General features: G+C 39.8%; 1 protein-coding gene across 1 annotated transcript in view; it reads left to right on the top strand.

Annotated features, from left to right (window-relative positions):
• The first annotated feature begins 324 nt into the window (after positions 1-324).
• The window catches only part of gucy1b1 (guanylate cyclase 1 soluble subunit beta 1), a 64,115-nt gene continuing 48,621 nt past the window's right edge, over positions 325-15,818 (top strand). Inside the window, exons 1-5 of the mRNA XM_060917291.1 lie at positions 325-416; positions 741-814; positions 2,835-2,935; positions 9,629-9,747; positions 10,177-10,374. Coding sequence (XP_060773274.1) covers positions 414-416; positions 741-814; positions 2,835-2,935; positions 9,629-9,747; positions 10,177-10,374 — 495 coding nt within the window. The 5' untranslated portion in view covers positions 325-413. The remainder of the gene's footprint in view (positions 417-740; positions 815-2,834; positions 2,936-9,628; positions 9,748-10,176; positions 10,375-15,818) is intronic.

Here is a 15,818-nt window from a genome sequence, read left to right as displayed (position 1 = left end):
TCAGCAAGTCAACCGCAGTCCTAAAGTCAGCAAGTCAACTGCAGTCCCCAGCCACAAAAGCACCACTGTTTTTGTTCTAACAGTAAATAAACTTCACCCTGCTGCACTGTTCAGAATAAAAATTATAAAAATATTATACTCCATAATAAATAAATAAATAAATTATAAACTTATTAAAATAAATAAATTATCTGCAGTTTTGCTTGTCACTGGCCACGCATGCGCACTGAAGTTCCCCAGCGCATCTCTCTGGTCCTTGTACGTCACTGCCGATCCTGAGCGCTGATTGGACGCGGGGCCTGTCACTCAAGTGGCTCTGCTGTGGCTGACGGAGGAGAAGCTGCAGATCTGCGGCTTTAATGATTTTATTCTGCTGCTGCGGAAAACAGAGGAATTAAACCTTCCATCCCATCATGGTGAGTAAAAGCTTCAGGAGCAGCGCAGTCTCTCTGTGTGACTCTGTATTTACTGCATTTCACAGATTTATTTCCAGCTCGTGCTCACATCACACACATAGTGCACATGTAGAACAATAATTAATGAAATACTGTAAAACAATTCTCATGTTTATCAGAATAAATCCTGCTGCTTCTCTTTTTATGCAGGTTTTATTCACATAGTGAGGGTTTAACCTCCACCTCAGGGTTTATAAACTATATTAAATCTAATGCACAGAAGCTTTTCACTCATCTGTGTTCATGCTGATGCTGATGTTGATGTTTTATTTTCCATTATTGCAGTATGGATTTGTGAATCACGCCTTGGAGCTTCTGGTGTTGAGAAATTATGGTCCAGATGTGTGGGAGGACATCAAGTAGGTACAAACAAACAAACAAGTCTGAATCACTCAACTAATATTATGAATTAATATTTCAGATCAAAAGAAATAAGTTTAAATGGTTTTGTTGAAATAAATGTCAAGCCCTAAAGCAGTAAAGTTTCTCTGATTTCTGGTGTAATTTAACAGAATGAGTTTAGATTAGATTGGAAGTAAAAAATGTAAAAGTTCTTATTCTGTGTTTTGTTTTGCTGAATATTTTCCACCATAAAGTATTTCATTATCTTTACCCATGAGTGCTGTAATTATTACAGATTTCTGTCCCATCATCTTCCTTTGTACTGAAATAATATCATCACATCAATAATAATAATAATAATAATAATAATAATAATAGGGCAGCATGGTGGTGTAGTGGTTAGCGTTGTCGCCTCACAGCAAGAAGGTTCTGGGTTCGAGCCCAGTGGCCAACGGAGGCCTTTCTGTGTGGAGTTTGCATGTTCTCCCTGTGTCTGTGTGGGTTTCCTCCAGGTGCTCCGGTTTCCCCCACAGTCCAAAGACATGCAGGTTAGGTTAACTGGTGGCTCTAAATTGACCGTAGGTGTGAATGGTTGTTTGTCTCTGTGCGTCAGCCCTGCAATAACCTGGTGACTTGTCCAGGGTGTACCTTGCCTCTCACCCATAGTCAGCTGGGATAGGTGCCAGCTTGCCTGCGACTCTGTAGAACAGGATAAGTGGCTACAGATAATGGATGGGTGAATAATAATAATAATAATAATAATAATAATGTGTTTCATCTTAACATGTGATTAATAATAAACTAAAAGTCTTTTTCCAAACCTCAAAGTACAAAACTAGAATATTCACATTTTATTTTTAATATTTTATTCTGATTTTTACAGAAAGTTTTTTGTGTTGTTGTTCTGAAAATATGGAGAAGTGCATAGTGGCATTAATCATTCTTATATTTGTTTATATATTTTACAAGTAGATTATTCTAAAGACATTTTTCAATAACTGAAAATGAGCATGAATGTTAACAGTAAAATTATTTCTGTATCATGTTTTAATCTGTCCCTGTGATTTAATAATTAAAACATAAAATTCACTGTTCAGTAAAAACTGATTTTCCCACCACATGAACATCATCAGCTTTTATTCTGGAGAAACCAGATGTTCAGTGTCATGAAGAGTCAAGTTCAACACACACTCACTCTCTCTCTCTCTCTCTCTCTCTCTCTCTCTCCTTGTTCTCTTCCTCCGGTGGGACTTTAAGGTTCTAGATTGAACCTTTTTTTAAGAGTGTATGTGAACTTTATGTCACTTCCTATTTCAGTTGTATTTACTTTACGACCCGTCAGTTCCTCTATAAACAGGGTTCTAAGACTGTGTAAATTTCTCCACTTGGCTCTTTGTGTTTGGAAACTCTCAGTACTCAGCGAGGCTCGGTATTTATCTCCGCCTCGTCTTATCTGGACCATGTGGATGGTTTTCAGTCTGATTAATGAGATCTGTGCTATTTCTGTGCTGAGGAGATTTTTTTTCCTCTCTGCAGCAGCTTTAGTGTGGCACTGTGTGTTTGTGTAAGACATCGTTCATCATTTCACTGTGACTCGGTTCTTATTTTACAGATCAGTACTGAACAGAATTAAACCCCACACGTGAAACATATTAAACACTTCACATCTTATCATTTTTAACACTGATGCAGATTCTAAACTAATATATTTTACAGTGTAGAGTGGGATACTGATGTACAGCAGATCCTCCACTAGTGCACATCTATCCTGTCTTACAGCTGTTTTATTTAAAGTTATTTATTTAGTGATTTATTTAAAGCTCTGCACCTGGAAGTAGTGCTGCTGTTGCTGAAAGTGAAATCTGTCTCAATTAAAACTGACAGTGGGTGAAAATGATATGTGAGTAAACGTTAAAAAGTGGCTACTCTTAAATATACTTAAAGAGTAAATAATTTAAGTGTAATTATAGTTCAGGCCATGTTTGAGCAGTGTGGAGTGTGTAGAGGTTACAGAGTCACACTGATGTTTTGTCTCAGGCGGGAGGCGCAGGTGGATGTAGAAGGACAGTTTCTGGTCAGAATCATCTATGAGGATGCCAAAACTTATGACCTGGTGGCTGCTGCAAGCAAAGTGCTGAGTGAGTAATACTTTATTAAAAAATAACCTGCTAATGGCTTAAAAACAACTCCATAACCATCAAACTCCAAACAGGGAAAGGGTGTAGAACAACGAAAAGAAAATAACTGTATTACAGAAATGTTACATAAGGTTACAGAATGTTCCAGTGTTACAAAAATTTATTTAAAAATACAGAACTTTACAAAAATGTTACATAAATTTACAGAATTGTAATTTAGATGCTTACAGTGGTGCTTGAAAGTTTGTGAACCCTTTAGAATTTTCTATATTTCTGCATAAATATGACCTAAAACATCATCAGATTTTCACACAAGTCCTAAAAGTAGATAAAGAGAACCCAGTTAAACAAATGAGACAAAAATATTATATTTGGTCATTTATTTATTAAGGAAAATGATCCAATATTACATATCTGTGAGTAGCAAAAGTATGTGAACCTTTGCTTTTAGTATCTGGTGTGACCCCCTTGTGCAGCAATAACTGCAACTAAACGTTTCCAGTAACTGTTGATCAGTCCTGCACACCGGCTTGGAGGAATTTTAGCCCAAGGTCCTTCCACAACATTTTGATTGAATTAAGGTCAGGACTTTGACTTGGCCATTCCAAAACATTAACTTTATTCTTCTTTAACCATTCTTTGTTAGAACGACTTGTGTGCTTAGGGTCGTTGTCTTGCTGCATGACCCACCTTCTTTCATGGACAGATGTCCTGACATTTTCCTTTAGAATTCATTGGTATAATTCAGAATTCATTGTTCCATCAGTGATTGCAAGCTGTCCTGGCCCAGATGCAGCAAAACAGGCCCAAACCATGATATTACCACCACCACGTTTCACAGATGGGATAAGGTTCTTATGCTGGAATGTAGTGTTTTCCTTTCTCCAAACATAACACTTCTCATTTAAACCAAAAAGTTCTATTTTGGTCTCATCCATCCACAAAACATTTTTCCAGTAGCCTTCTGGCTTGTCCAGGTGATCTTTAGCAAACTGCAGATGAGCAGCAATGTTCTTTTTGGAGAGCAGTGGCTTTCTCCTTGCAACCCTGCCATGCACACCATTGTTGTTCAGTGTTCTCCTGATGGTGGACTCATGAACATTAACATTAGTCAATATGAGATAGGCCTTCAGTTGCTAAAAAGTTACCCCTGGGGTCCTTTGTGACCTCGCCGACTATTACACGCCTTGCTCTTGGAGTGATCTTTGTTGGTCGACCACGCCTGGGGAGGGTAACAGTCGTCTTGAATTTCCTCCATTTGTACACAGTCTGTATGACTGTGGATTGGTGGAGTCCAAACTCTTTAGAGATGGTTATGTAACCTTTTCCAGCCTGCCACTCACAGATATGTAATATTGGATCATTTTCCTTAATAAATAAATGACCAAATATAATATTTTTGTCTCATTTGTTTAACTGGGTTCTATTTATCTACTTTTAGGACTTGTGTGAAAATCTGATGATGTTTTAAGTCATCTTTATGCAGAAATATAGAAAATTCTTAAGGGTTCACAAACTTTCAAGCACCACTGTATTTACTTTTGCAGTATTATTATTTTACACCATAAAAATCAGTAACATGTGACTGTGTATTAAAAAGAAATACAGAGCTGGGAGAATGGGATAATATTCAGAGAAACTCAAGATTAAAGCCGTAAATTTACGAGTTACATACTGTACATGTAAAAAGTAGTGTTTTTTAAAAATTAAATTATTTTTTGGAAAGGAACCAGATCACTTCACTTCGCAGATTGGATCAGCATCATACCACAGACACCACGACTGAGAGCTACAAGAGATTCAGTCTTTCCTCCTTGATCAGTAATACAGAAGAATAAAGAACCAAGAGATTTTCACTTACATTTCCCACAATGCACTGCAGCTGGGACGCATCTGATTGTTGTCTCAGAGAACATCTGAGTTCATTTCTCGTAAATTCATCACTTTTTTTATCTTAAAAATTTAATGAACTTTTTCTTGGATTATTGCTCCTCCCTTAGCTCTGTGTATATATTTTACTCGCTGTGTCCCAAGCACGCTGCCCAAGTCACCTTTACGAAACAAAATTAAACTAGAAGGCACTCGGTTGAGTTCGGATTCCATCAAGCCACGAATCAATATCAACATCAAATCAGCTGATCTGATGACAACACCAAAGCTGTAAACGCCAAAGCTGTAAACACTGAAGTTGTACATCAAATTCCCTCCAAATCCGTTCACTACTTTTTGAGTTACATTGGGAACAAACAAACAGAGGCGAAAACATAACCTCCTCCAGGACAGTTGGCAGAGGTAGTAAAAAGATTATGAAACTTTATACAGTGTCTTGCAAAAGTATTCATCCCCCTTGGTGTTTGTCCTGTTTTGTCGCATTACAAGCTGGAATTAAAATGGATTTTTGGAGGGTTAGCACCATTTGATTTACACAACATGCCTACCACTTTAAAGGTGCAATTTTTTTTTTTATATTGTGACACAAACAATAATTAAGATGAAAAAACAGAAATCTGGAGTGTGCATCGGTATTCACCCCCTTTTGTATGAAACCCCTAAATAAGAGCTGGTCCAACCAATTCACTTCATAAGTCACATAATGTGTGCAAGCTCCACCTGTGTGCAAGCAAAGTGTCACATGATCTATCACATGACGTCTGTATAAATCAACGTGTTCTGGAAGGACCCTGACTCTGCAACACTACTAAGCAAGCAACATGCGAATCAAGGAGCACTCCAAACAGGTCAAAGTTGTGAAGAAGTATAGATCAGGGTTGGGTTATAAAAAAAATATCCCAAGCTTTGAATATCCCACGGCACACCGTGAAATCCATTATAGCAAAATGGAAAGAATATGGCACCACTACAAACCTGACAAGAGAAGGCCACCCACCAAAACTCACAGACCGGGCAAGGAGGGCATTAATCAGAGATGCAACAAAGACACCAAAGATAACACTGAAAGAGCTGCAAAGATCCAAGAGTGGCCAGAAAAAAAGCCATTACTTGAGAATACATGTTTGAAGTTTGCTCAACAGCATGTGGCAGACTCCCCAAACACACGGAAGAAGATTCTGTGGTCAAATGAGACTAAAATTGAACTTTTTGGCCATCATGGGAAATGCTATGTGTGGCGTAAACCCAACACCCTGAGAACACCATTCCTACAGTGAAGCATGGTGGTGGCAGCATCATGCTGTGGGGCTGTTTTTCATCTGCAGGGACAAGAAAGCTGGTCAGGACTGAAGGAAAGATGGATGGCACTAAATACAGGGCAGTTCTGGAGTTCTGTTTGAGTCAGGCAGAGGTTTAAAGGGATAGTTCGGGATTTTTGACATGAATCTGTATGGCATCCCCATCAATAGTGTCGTGCAAACACACTGACTTACCCCTGACAGCATCCTGTGAGTCCAGTTCTTGTCCAGTTTTGGTCCAGACGAAAGTAGTCCGGCAAGTTTGTTGGGGTCACGAAAGTAAAACGTTTTTCGTCTCAAAACAGTGTGTTCAAAAGAGTGATATATTTGCATCACAAAACCGTTGTCAAATAAAAAGTCAGACCTCGAAATCGCTTGGCACTATTTTCTCTCCCTTCTTATCACTGCGCGCTGCCTCCAGGTGACAGCGAAACGCAGACCCACTAAGCTGGTGGGAGACCAAGGCTGCACTCTATCCACGGCTTACACACGTGATGGCACGGAGGATGTGTATAGTGGCAGCATCTGTCCCCCCAGAGAGGATCTTTTCAAAAGCAGGACAGATTATAACTGAGAGGAGAAATAGAATCAGAATTAACTAGTTAATTGCAGCAATTAAAGGAATAGGTAAGAAAAGGAAGGCGCAAAGACACCGCGCAGCGCCTGAAAACGGGTGTGCAGCACCTGAAAACCCGTTTTCAGGCGCTGCGCACCCGTTTTCAGGCGCTGCGCGGTGTCTTTGCGCCTACAGCGGTGCTTTGCCTGTGCTGTGGCTGAAAATAGTTCCAGATATAAATTGGTCTAGTAAATCCCTTCATGTTAATTTGCATTGATATGTGTACTCGATGTGAATGTACAAGTCATGAGAAATAATTATAAAAAATCTTCCGAAAGAGCCGGCTCCTTATAGTAAGAAGAGCCAAAAGAGCCGAAATTCCCATCACTAGTAAACAATGAATGAAACAGCCATGGCTGTCACCTGGCAGCAGCGCGCAGTGATAAGAAGGGAGAGAAAATAGTGCCAAGCGATTTCGAGGTCTGACTTTTTATTTGACAACGGTTTTGTGATGCAAATATATCACTCTTTTGAACACATACTGTTTTGAGACGAAAAACGTTTTACTTTCGTGACCCCAACAAACTTGCCGGACTACTTTCGTCTGGACCAAAACTGGACAAGAACTGGACTCACAGGATGCTGTCAGGGGTAAGTCAGTGTGTTTGCACGACACTATTGATGGGGATGCCATACAGATTCATGTCAAAAATCCCGAACTATCCCTTTAAGACTGGAACGAAGGTTCACATTCCAGCAGGACAATAACCCTAAACATACTGCTAAAACTACACTGGAGTGGTTTAAAGGGAAACATTTAAATGTTTTGGAATGGCCTAATCAGAGCTCAGACCTCAATCCAGTTGAGAATCTGTGGCATAATTTGAAGATTGCTGTACACCAAAGCAACGCATCTACTGTAACTTGAAAGAGTTGGAGCAGTTTTGCCTTGAGGAATGGGCAAAAATCCCAATGATTAGATGTGCTAAGCTAATAGAGACATAACCCAAGAGACTTGCAGCTGGAATTGCAGCAAAAGGTGGCTCTACAAAGTATTGACTTTCGGGGGGGGGATACCTACAGTGCCTTGAAAAAGTATTCATACCCCTTGAACTTTTTCACATTTTTCCACCTTACAACCACGAACTTAAGTTTTTTATTGAGATTTTATGTGATAGACCAACACAGAGTAGCACATAATTGTGAAGTGAAACGAAAATGATAAATGGTCTTCAAAATTTTAAACAAATAGAAATCTGAAAAATGTGGTGTGCATTAGTATTCAGCCCCCCTGCGTCAATACTTTGTAGAGCCACCTTTTGCTGCAATTACAGCTGCAAGTCTTTTGTGGTATGTCTCTACCAGCTTTGCACATCTAGACACTGAAACTTTTGCCCATTCTTCTTTGCAAAATACCTCAAGCTCAGCCAGATTGGATGGAGAGCGTCTGTGAACAGCAGTTTTCAAGTCTTGCCACAGATGCTCAATGGGATTTAGGTCTGGACTTTGACTGGGCCATTCTAACACATGAATATTCTTTGATCTAAACCATTCCATTGTAGCTCTGGCTGTATGTTTAGGGTCATTGTCTTGCTGGAAGGTGAATCTCCTTCCCAGTCTCAAGTCTTTTGCAGCTTCCAACAGGTTTTCTTCCAGGATTGCCCTGTATTTAGCTCCATCCATCTTCCCATCAACTCTGACCAGCTTCCCTGTCCCTGCTGAAGAAAAGCATCCCCATAGCATGATGCTGCTACCACCATGTTTCACAGTGGGGATGGTGTGTGCAGGGTGATGAGCAGTGTTAGTTTTCCACCACACGTAGCGCTTTGCATTTAGGCCAAAAAGTTCAACTTTGGTCTCATCTGACCAAAACACCTTCTTCCACATGTTTGCTGTGTCCCCTACATGGCTTCTGGCAAACTGCAAACGGGACTTCTTATGCCTATCTTTCAACAATGGCTTTCTTCTTGCCACTCTTCCAAAAAGGCCAGATTTGTGGAGTGTACGACTTTATAGTTGTCCTGTGCACAGATTTTCCCACCTGAGCTGTGGATTTCTGCAGCTCCTCCAGAGTGATCATGGGCCTCTTGGCTGCTTCTCTGACCAGTGCTCTCCTTGCTCGCTCCGTCAGTTTAGGTGGATGGCCATGTCTTGGTAGGTTTGCAGTTGTGCCATACTTTTTCCATTTTTGAATGATGGATTGAACAGTGCTTCTTGAGATGTTCAGAGCTTGGGATATTTTTTTTTATAACCTAACCCTGCTTTAAACTTCTCCAGAACTTTATCCCTGACCTGTCTGGTGAGTTCTTTGGTCTTCATGATGCTGTTTGTTGTTCAGTGTTCTCTAACAAACCACTGAGGCCTTCACAGAACAAGTGTATTTATGCTGAGAGTAAATTACACACAGTAGGACTCTATTAACTAATTCGATGACTTCTGAAGGCAATTGATTGCACGGTGTTGTATTTAGAGGTATCAGAGTACAGGGGGCTGAATACTAATGCACACCACATTTTTCAGATTTTTATTTGTTTAAAATTTTGAAGACCATTTATCATTTTCGTTTCACTTCACAATTATGTGCTACTCTGTGTTGGTCTATCACATAAAATCTCAATAAAAACTTTTAAGTTCGTGATTTTAAGGTGGAAAAATGTGAAAGTTCAAGGGGTATGAATACTTTTTCAAGGCACTGTATGCACACTCCAGATTTGTTTTTTTATTTTAATTATTGTTTGAGTCACAATAAAACAACAATTTGCACCTTTAAAGTTGTAGGCATGTTGTGTAAATCGAATGATGCTTACTCCCCAAAAATTCATTTTAATTCCAGCTTGTAATGCGACAAAACAGGACAAACACAAAGGGGGATGAATACTTTTGCAAGACACTGTAAACATAAGGATTTTCATGTGTAATAATATAAGATGTGTTTTTCATTTCATACAGAAATAAACGCAGGCGACATTCTGCAGATGTTTGGGAAGATGTTCTTTGAGTTCTGTCAGGAATCCGGCTACGATACGATCCTGCGTGTGCTTGGCTCCAACGTTCGGGAATTCCTGCAAGTAAGCAGCAGTTATTTGTTCAGGTTTATAAAGAATTGCGTCGGTGATGTGAGTAAAGTCTGTGGTTTGAGCTGAACTTCTCTGGTTTCATGCAGTTAGGAGTTTTGTGAGTAAATGAAGTTGCTTGAGGTTTTGTACACTGCGAGTTTGTTTTTGCTCACGTTCTGTAAAAAAACTCCAGTTTTGTGACGGACTGCAGAAATGAGCAAGTCCTCCATTTTGTTTTTGTATGAAGCTTTGTCCCTTTGGAGGTCATCATAATGCACACTGTTGGTCAATCAGTGAAGTCCAGGCCATCATTTTTATTCACACTGGATAATATTTGCTCTGTACAAAGCATTGGCACCCCTCAGTGATGGACAGGGTATGAAGGTGGAGTTTATAGATGGGCCAGTACCTTTATAACAGCAGGAATTCCTCTTGTTCCAGAACCTCGATGCTCTCCATGACCATCTTGGAACCATCTATCCCGGCATGCGTGCGCCGTCCTTCCGCTGTACAGACGCTGAGAAGGGAAACAGCCTCATCTTGCACTATTACTCCGAGAGAGAGGGACTGCAGGACATTGTCATCGGCATCATCAAGACCGTTGCCCAGCAGATCCATGGCACTGAGATCGACATGAAGGTTCTGCTCTGTTCTTTTTCCTCTCAGGGTTCCCTCTCCTACACTTTTTATTTTGTTCTCAGCCCAAACTCTCTTTTCACACTGAGGAAGATGAATTTTTTTATTTAACAAATCTTTATTTTAAAGTAAAAATGTCGCTCTGAATTTGCAGAAACACCTGAAACTGATGACTGCACAGAATTCCTGATATCATGAACACGCTTTATTGCAGGATGTATGCTGATTACCCAGAATGCACCACAGTGTTATCAAACAGCGATATCATGACATGAGGAAATATTTTAAACATGGACAACTAATATTATAATATTTAATATTTATCTAACATTTTTTTTAGTTTTGTTTTCCGATGCTTGTACGTTTCAAACTTTAAAAGTTCTTATTCTGTTAGCAGATCATTTTCGCTTCTGTCTCGAAATAAATGCTTAAAATATAAAAATAGAAAAATGAACCTTTAAAATTTAAAATTATCTGTTGATGGAAAGAGATTATTTCAAGCTTAAAATGACTATGTCTAGAAATAGGTTTAATAATTATAGAACCTTACAGTAGGAAATACTTATTGTTGTTTAATACTTCATTTTGATTTTATTTTTTACGATATATATATATATTTTTTTTTAGCCAATACAGTATAGAATTTATTGCATGACGATTACTAAGTTGACCGACATACTGTCAGGGCTGCCAGCTCTCAAAACTGGCATAAAACAAGATGTGAAACAAGCCCTGAACATCCTGCCTTTGGAACAGGAGAGGAATTTCTCATGGTTTTTTTGTTCCTTGGGAAATGAGGGTACTGTGGTGCGCACACATTTCTGATCTACAGCGTGTGCGATATGCCTTTAATCTTCACCTGGTATGAACATTATCCATGCCATAATCCTCTTTTATCTCTCACAGTCGTTTGCTTATTTAAACCATTTCCTGGTGATTTATCCAAAGAAATGTGTGGATCACTGTGTGAATAATTCTGTTTCAGGACATGACGTTTCGCTTTTTGCCATAAACAAGTCATTTTTGATCCAGTTTTCGTCATAATTCACTTGATAATTCACTTTATTGCAAAGACAGTAAAGCATTTACCACTTTATAATTTTGCCATTCCTTCTCACAACACTGAAAACATGTTTAGGGACTGAAGACACCAAGTGATGAAGTGTTTCAAGTGTTATTTCATCCCGTTCTACCTGCAAATAGGTTTTAAAGTGCATATCATGGGTAAATTCAGGAGCAAGATCAATGCAATTCTCCTATTTTATATTAAACCTTGGTCAAATATCTGTCACATTTTGCATTTTGTGCATTTTTTTTTTTACCTTGTGCAATACCAGAAAAATGCAGTTGAAATCAAGCCATTTGAGGCAAATTGGTCCACCTCTGAAAAAACTTGCCATTTGGATTTCCCGGCAAACACTGATTTTCATGACGTCACATGCGGGACGCCTCCCTCTGAATCCTACATCAGCGCTGGTTTGTTTATGAGAAAAACGACCTGGTGGTTTTCTGCAAATTTCTTCAACGTTATCACGTAATTATTAAAATGGTTAACAGATGTATCGTAGGAAGGTGTAGCAACACCAATCTTGATGGGATTAGTACTCATCGTTTCCCACCTTGCATTCAGGTGACAATTCCATATTTCAATGCAAAATCGCTAGCTGCTAAACTTGGTCTACACAGGCTGTGCACTAAAACCGTGCAAGCTCTTGCAGCCTGCTGGCGCTTCCACAGGTGACATCACGAATTTGGCTCCAGACTCCCTTGAGATTTTTCCAGATGCGTTTTTTTTTTTTTCCTGCTGTAGACAGATAGCCTTGTGCAAAATTACCCCTCTGGCTGAGTGTGTAAAGGGACATTCTTTTATATTAAAAAAAAAACGAATTTGGTCCAGGATATACACTTTAAGGTGTGCAACAGTATGGGGTCGTCATTGTCATATTTTTCATTTCAAAATTCTCCACACATCAGGGACAGAAGGGACACACCCTCTTCTTCCACAGCCATACCTTTATAATGTGTGCAGAATGTGGTTTTGTTGTTGTTGAAATCTCTCTGTAAAAGATGTCATCTTGAAGGCAGCATATGTTGCTCCAAAATCTCAGTGTACTTTTCTGCATTAATGCTCCATCACAGAAGTAAAAGTTACCTTTGCCAAGGGCACTGACACAACCCCATACCATGACCCACCCTGGCTTTTGGACTTGTTGCTAGTCTGGATGGTCCTTTTCCTCTTTGGTCTGAAGCACATGGCATCCATCTCTTCCAAAAAATACCTGGAATACTGATTCTTCTGACCACAATACATGTTTCCACTGTGTGATGGTCCATCCCAGATGCCTCCGAGCCCAGAGAAATTGATGGTGTTTCTGGACAGAGTAAACATAAGGCTTCCTTTTTGCACAGTAAAGTTTTATCTGGTGTTTGTGGATATAACGCCGTATTGTAGCTTGACAAAGGTTGCCAAAGTAATCCCAAGCCCATGTGATTATATCAGGTACAGATGAATGATGGTTTTTGATGCAGTGCTGTCTGAGGGCTTGGAGATCACGGGTGTTCAGCTTAGGCTTGAGCCCTTTACACACTGAAATTCCTCCAGATTGCTTGAATCATTTAATGATGTTATGCTCCGTAGAGGGTCAAATATCCAAATCCCTTCCTATCTTTCTTTGAGGAACATTGTTTTTAAACATTTCAATAATTTTCTAACGCATTTGTGGTTAAACTGGCTATTCAGCCTATCTGTACTCCTCAAAGATTTGGCCTTTCCTGGACACTGATTTTCTCCCAAATTATGATTGTCACCTGTTGACATCACCTGTTTCAAATCACATAATTATTTAATTATTTTACCTCATTACTAGCCCTAATCTGCCTGTCACAACTTTCTCTGATTTGGGTTTGTAATAAAAATGATCAATCTGACACAGCTAGTTGTATCGGTGATGGGGGCAGTGGTGTGTGTGTGTGTGTGTGTGTGTGTGTGTGCTGATAATAAATAAGAGGATGAGAAGATTCTCAGATGATGAGATCATTCTCCTGTCACATCATTTATTTTGTAAAGAAAGGAGACGAAACTGATCATGCCACAGACCCCATACTGTTCCCCCTCTCTCTCTCTCACTCACACACACACACACACACACACACACACACACACACACACACACATGCTAGTGTGAAAAGAACAAACAGAATCGACAGAACCTCCAAACCTAACACTCCTCTGGGTGATAAAACATTAGCCACAGTTGTCATGGCGACTGTAGGGAGACAACATGCCAGACTGACGTCAGAGAAAATGGTCTGGATATGAGCAACACACACACTTTATGTACTGCGTGTGTGTGTATGTATATATAATATATCAGGGCTCGAAATTCATATATTTTTTCACCAGCCAGCCGGACTAGTTACCTTCCAAAGTAACTAGCCAAACAGAAAATCAACTCGCCAAAATTTGTTCATGTATGAATTTTACTTCTGTCAAAAATAACACAAAAGAGAGTAGTTACCATTGTTCATGACTAATGTGCATTTATTTCAAGACCCGAGTATTTTGATACTGTTTTTTTTGCACACTTTACAAACTGGCATTTGCTGTTCCACGTCCTCCTCGCGATATCCAGAAAAATGCCGGATGACTTACCCCTTACTAGTTCTTTTAGGACAATTCGTCCGCTTCCATTTTTAATTTGTCGCTGAAATTGACTGAGCTTACACGGTAGCCTATGCAACACCAGCGATTGCACAAACTGAGTCAGCGCTGTAAACCGAAACTAGAAAATCTTCCCGCAAGTTCCTTTCGGCACCGAGATGTTGCCTGGGATTGGTTGGCGAGTGTGTGACGTTATTGTTTTTTTTTACACTGAGGCAGCCTCTCACGTTACTGCCTGAGGGACAGGGAGAAAACCACCGGAAAAGGTTTTAAACAAACACAACAAACACGAAACAAACGCAAGTCGGCAGATGACCATAAAATACTCGATAGTTATGACATAATAATTATATATATCTCACACAGAATTTTCGGAGATACCGTAAAATACCAAATAATAGCCGAGTTCCAATTAACCGCCGAGTTCCCTTTAACGGCCGGGTGTACGCGTGTGTTGTGACAAATAAAGGCCGGTTCCGAATACTCGCCGGGGTCTAAAAAAAAAAAGCGTCCGAACGTTCTATCTAGAATCTTGAGGCCCAGCACTTTTCTGGTTTTCTGGTGTTTAAACGATTTTGCATTGCATAGTTTTCTACCGAAACAATATGAATGAATGAATGAATGAATGAATGAATGCAAAATGAAATTATTTCTATAATACTGTTTACAACATTTTGTTACGTGATAATAAACATGCCATTTCAATGTTATAATCTTGGTCTACCGTAATATTTCTTGAGGAATGCAACTCCGTAACTTTTGACAGATGTCTTAGCCAATTACGTTTGACATGGGTGTGTGGGATATCACTTACGTCATCGAATGAGGAATACCCCTTTGGGGTATTCACCCAACGAAAGCCAGCGTGTGTGGTGACATTGAGGACTGCGGGTTTCCAAGGTTGGACTGCTGCTTCTGTTAAACGACCTAAATTGCCGAATGCATGCGTCAAAGCACACACTGAGTTTTATTAAAGACCTTATACCATTTCACTTGCCCTTACCCATTCGGATCTGGAAGACGCTTTACAAAAAAGGTGAGAGCGTTCTAACATGCATTTCAGTCTGCTCGCGGCCAATCTAATCCAAGGGGCCTTTTCAACAAGTAATCTGTCGTGCAAGTTGGGCAGAAGCACGCGTCAGGCAGGCAACATGTAGGCCTACAAGTCAGTAACCTATTCAACTAACTTTCATCCAAACTTTAAGTTTTCTATGGGGTCGAGCCACCGTACCAACTCACTCGGGGAATAGGCTCATATCGGCCAAATAGGGAGACGTCTTGGAGAGAAATGTGAGAATGCAAGATGACAGTATGTAGCCACTGCAGGTCACTTATTTTTCAGCATAAGAAAAAACCCTTTGGTTTGACACTTCGCACCCTAATTATGTTGCTTCAACGTCGCGCCCTCCATGCAATTTCAGATTGACAGACATCGCGAAGCGCAAAGGGTGGAGGCTGCATGGGTGAGGGTGATAGCAAGTGACCATAACTTTGCAGAGTAATTAAATCACAGTGCTGCGCACAGACAATGGTGTGGTTTCTTGATTATTTTGTAAAGCATGCACTTAACTAGTCATTAACAGGAAAAGATGTGTGATTTATCCTTTATCCACCCTGACTGTGCCATGCGAAGATGCATTCTGCGTCTTCAAAATTCCCCGAAGTCGGCACCGTGCTATCTGTAATCTAACTCTAAAGAAACTGTAAGTTATACTGGTTAAAAGTAGGCCTATCTGAGAATGATTTTTTCCCCGTTTTGAGGTAGATTTTGGGGAAGGTGTTTGTG

This window comes from Neoarius graeffei, chromosome 3 (assembly GCF_027579695.1).
Source record: "Neoarius graeffei isolate fNeoGra1 chromosome 3, fNeoGra1.pri, whole genome shotgun sequence".
In the NCBI taxonomy this organism is placed as follows: Eukaryota; Metazoa; Chordata; class Actinopteri; order Siluriformes; family Ariidae; genus Neoarius; species Neoarius graeffei.
Note: the sequence above shows the minus strand (reverse complement) of the source record. Positions and strands in the feature narration are given on the sequence as shown.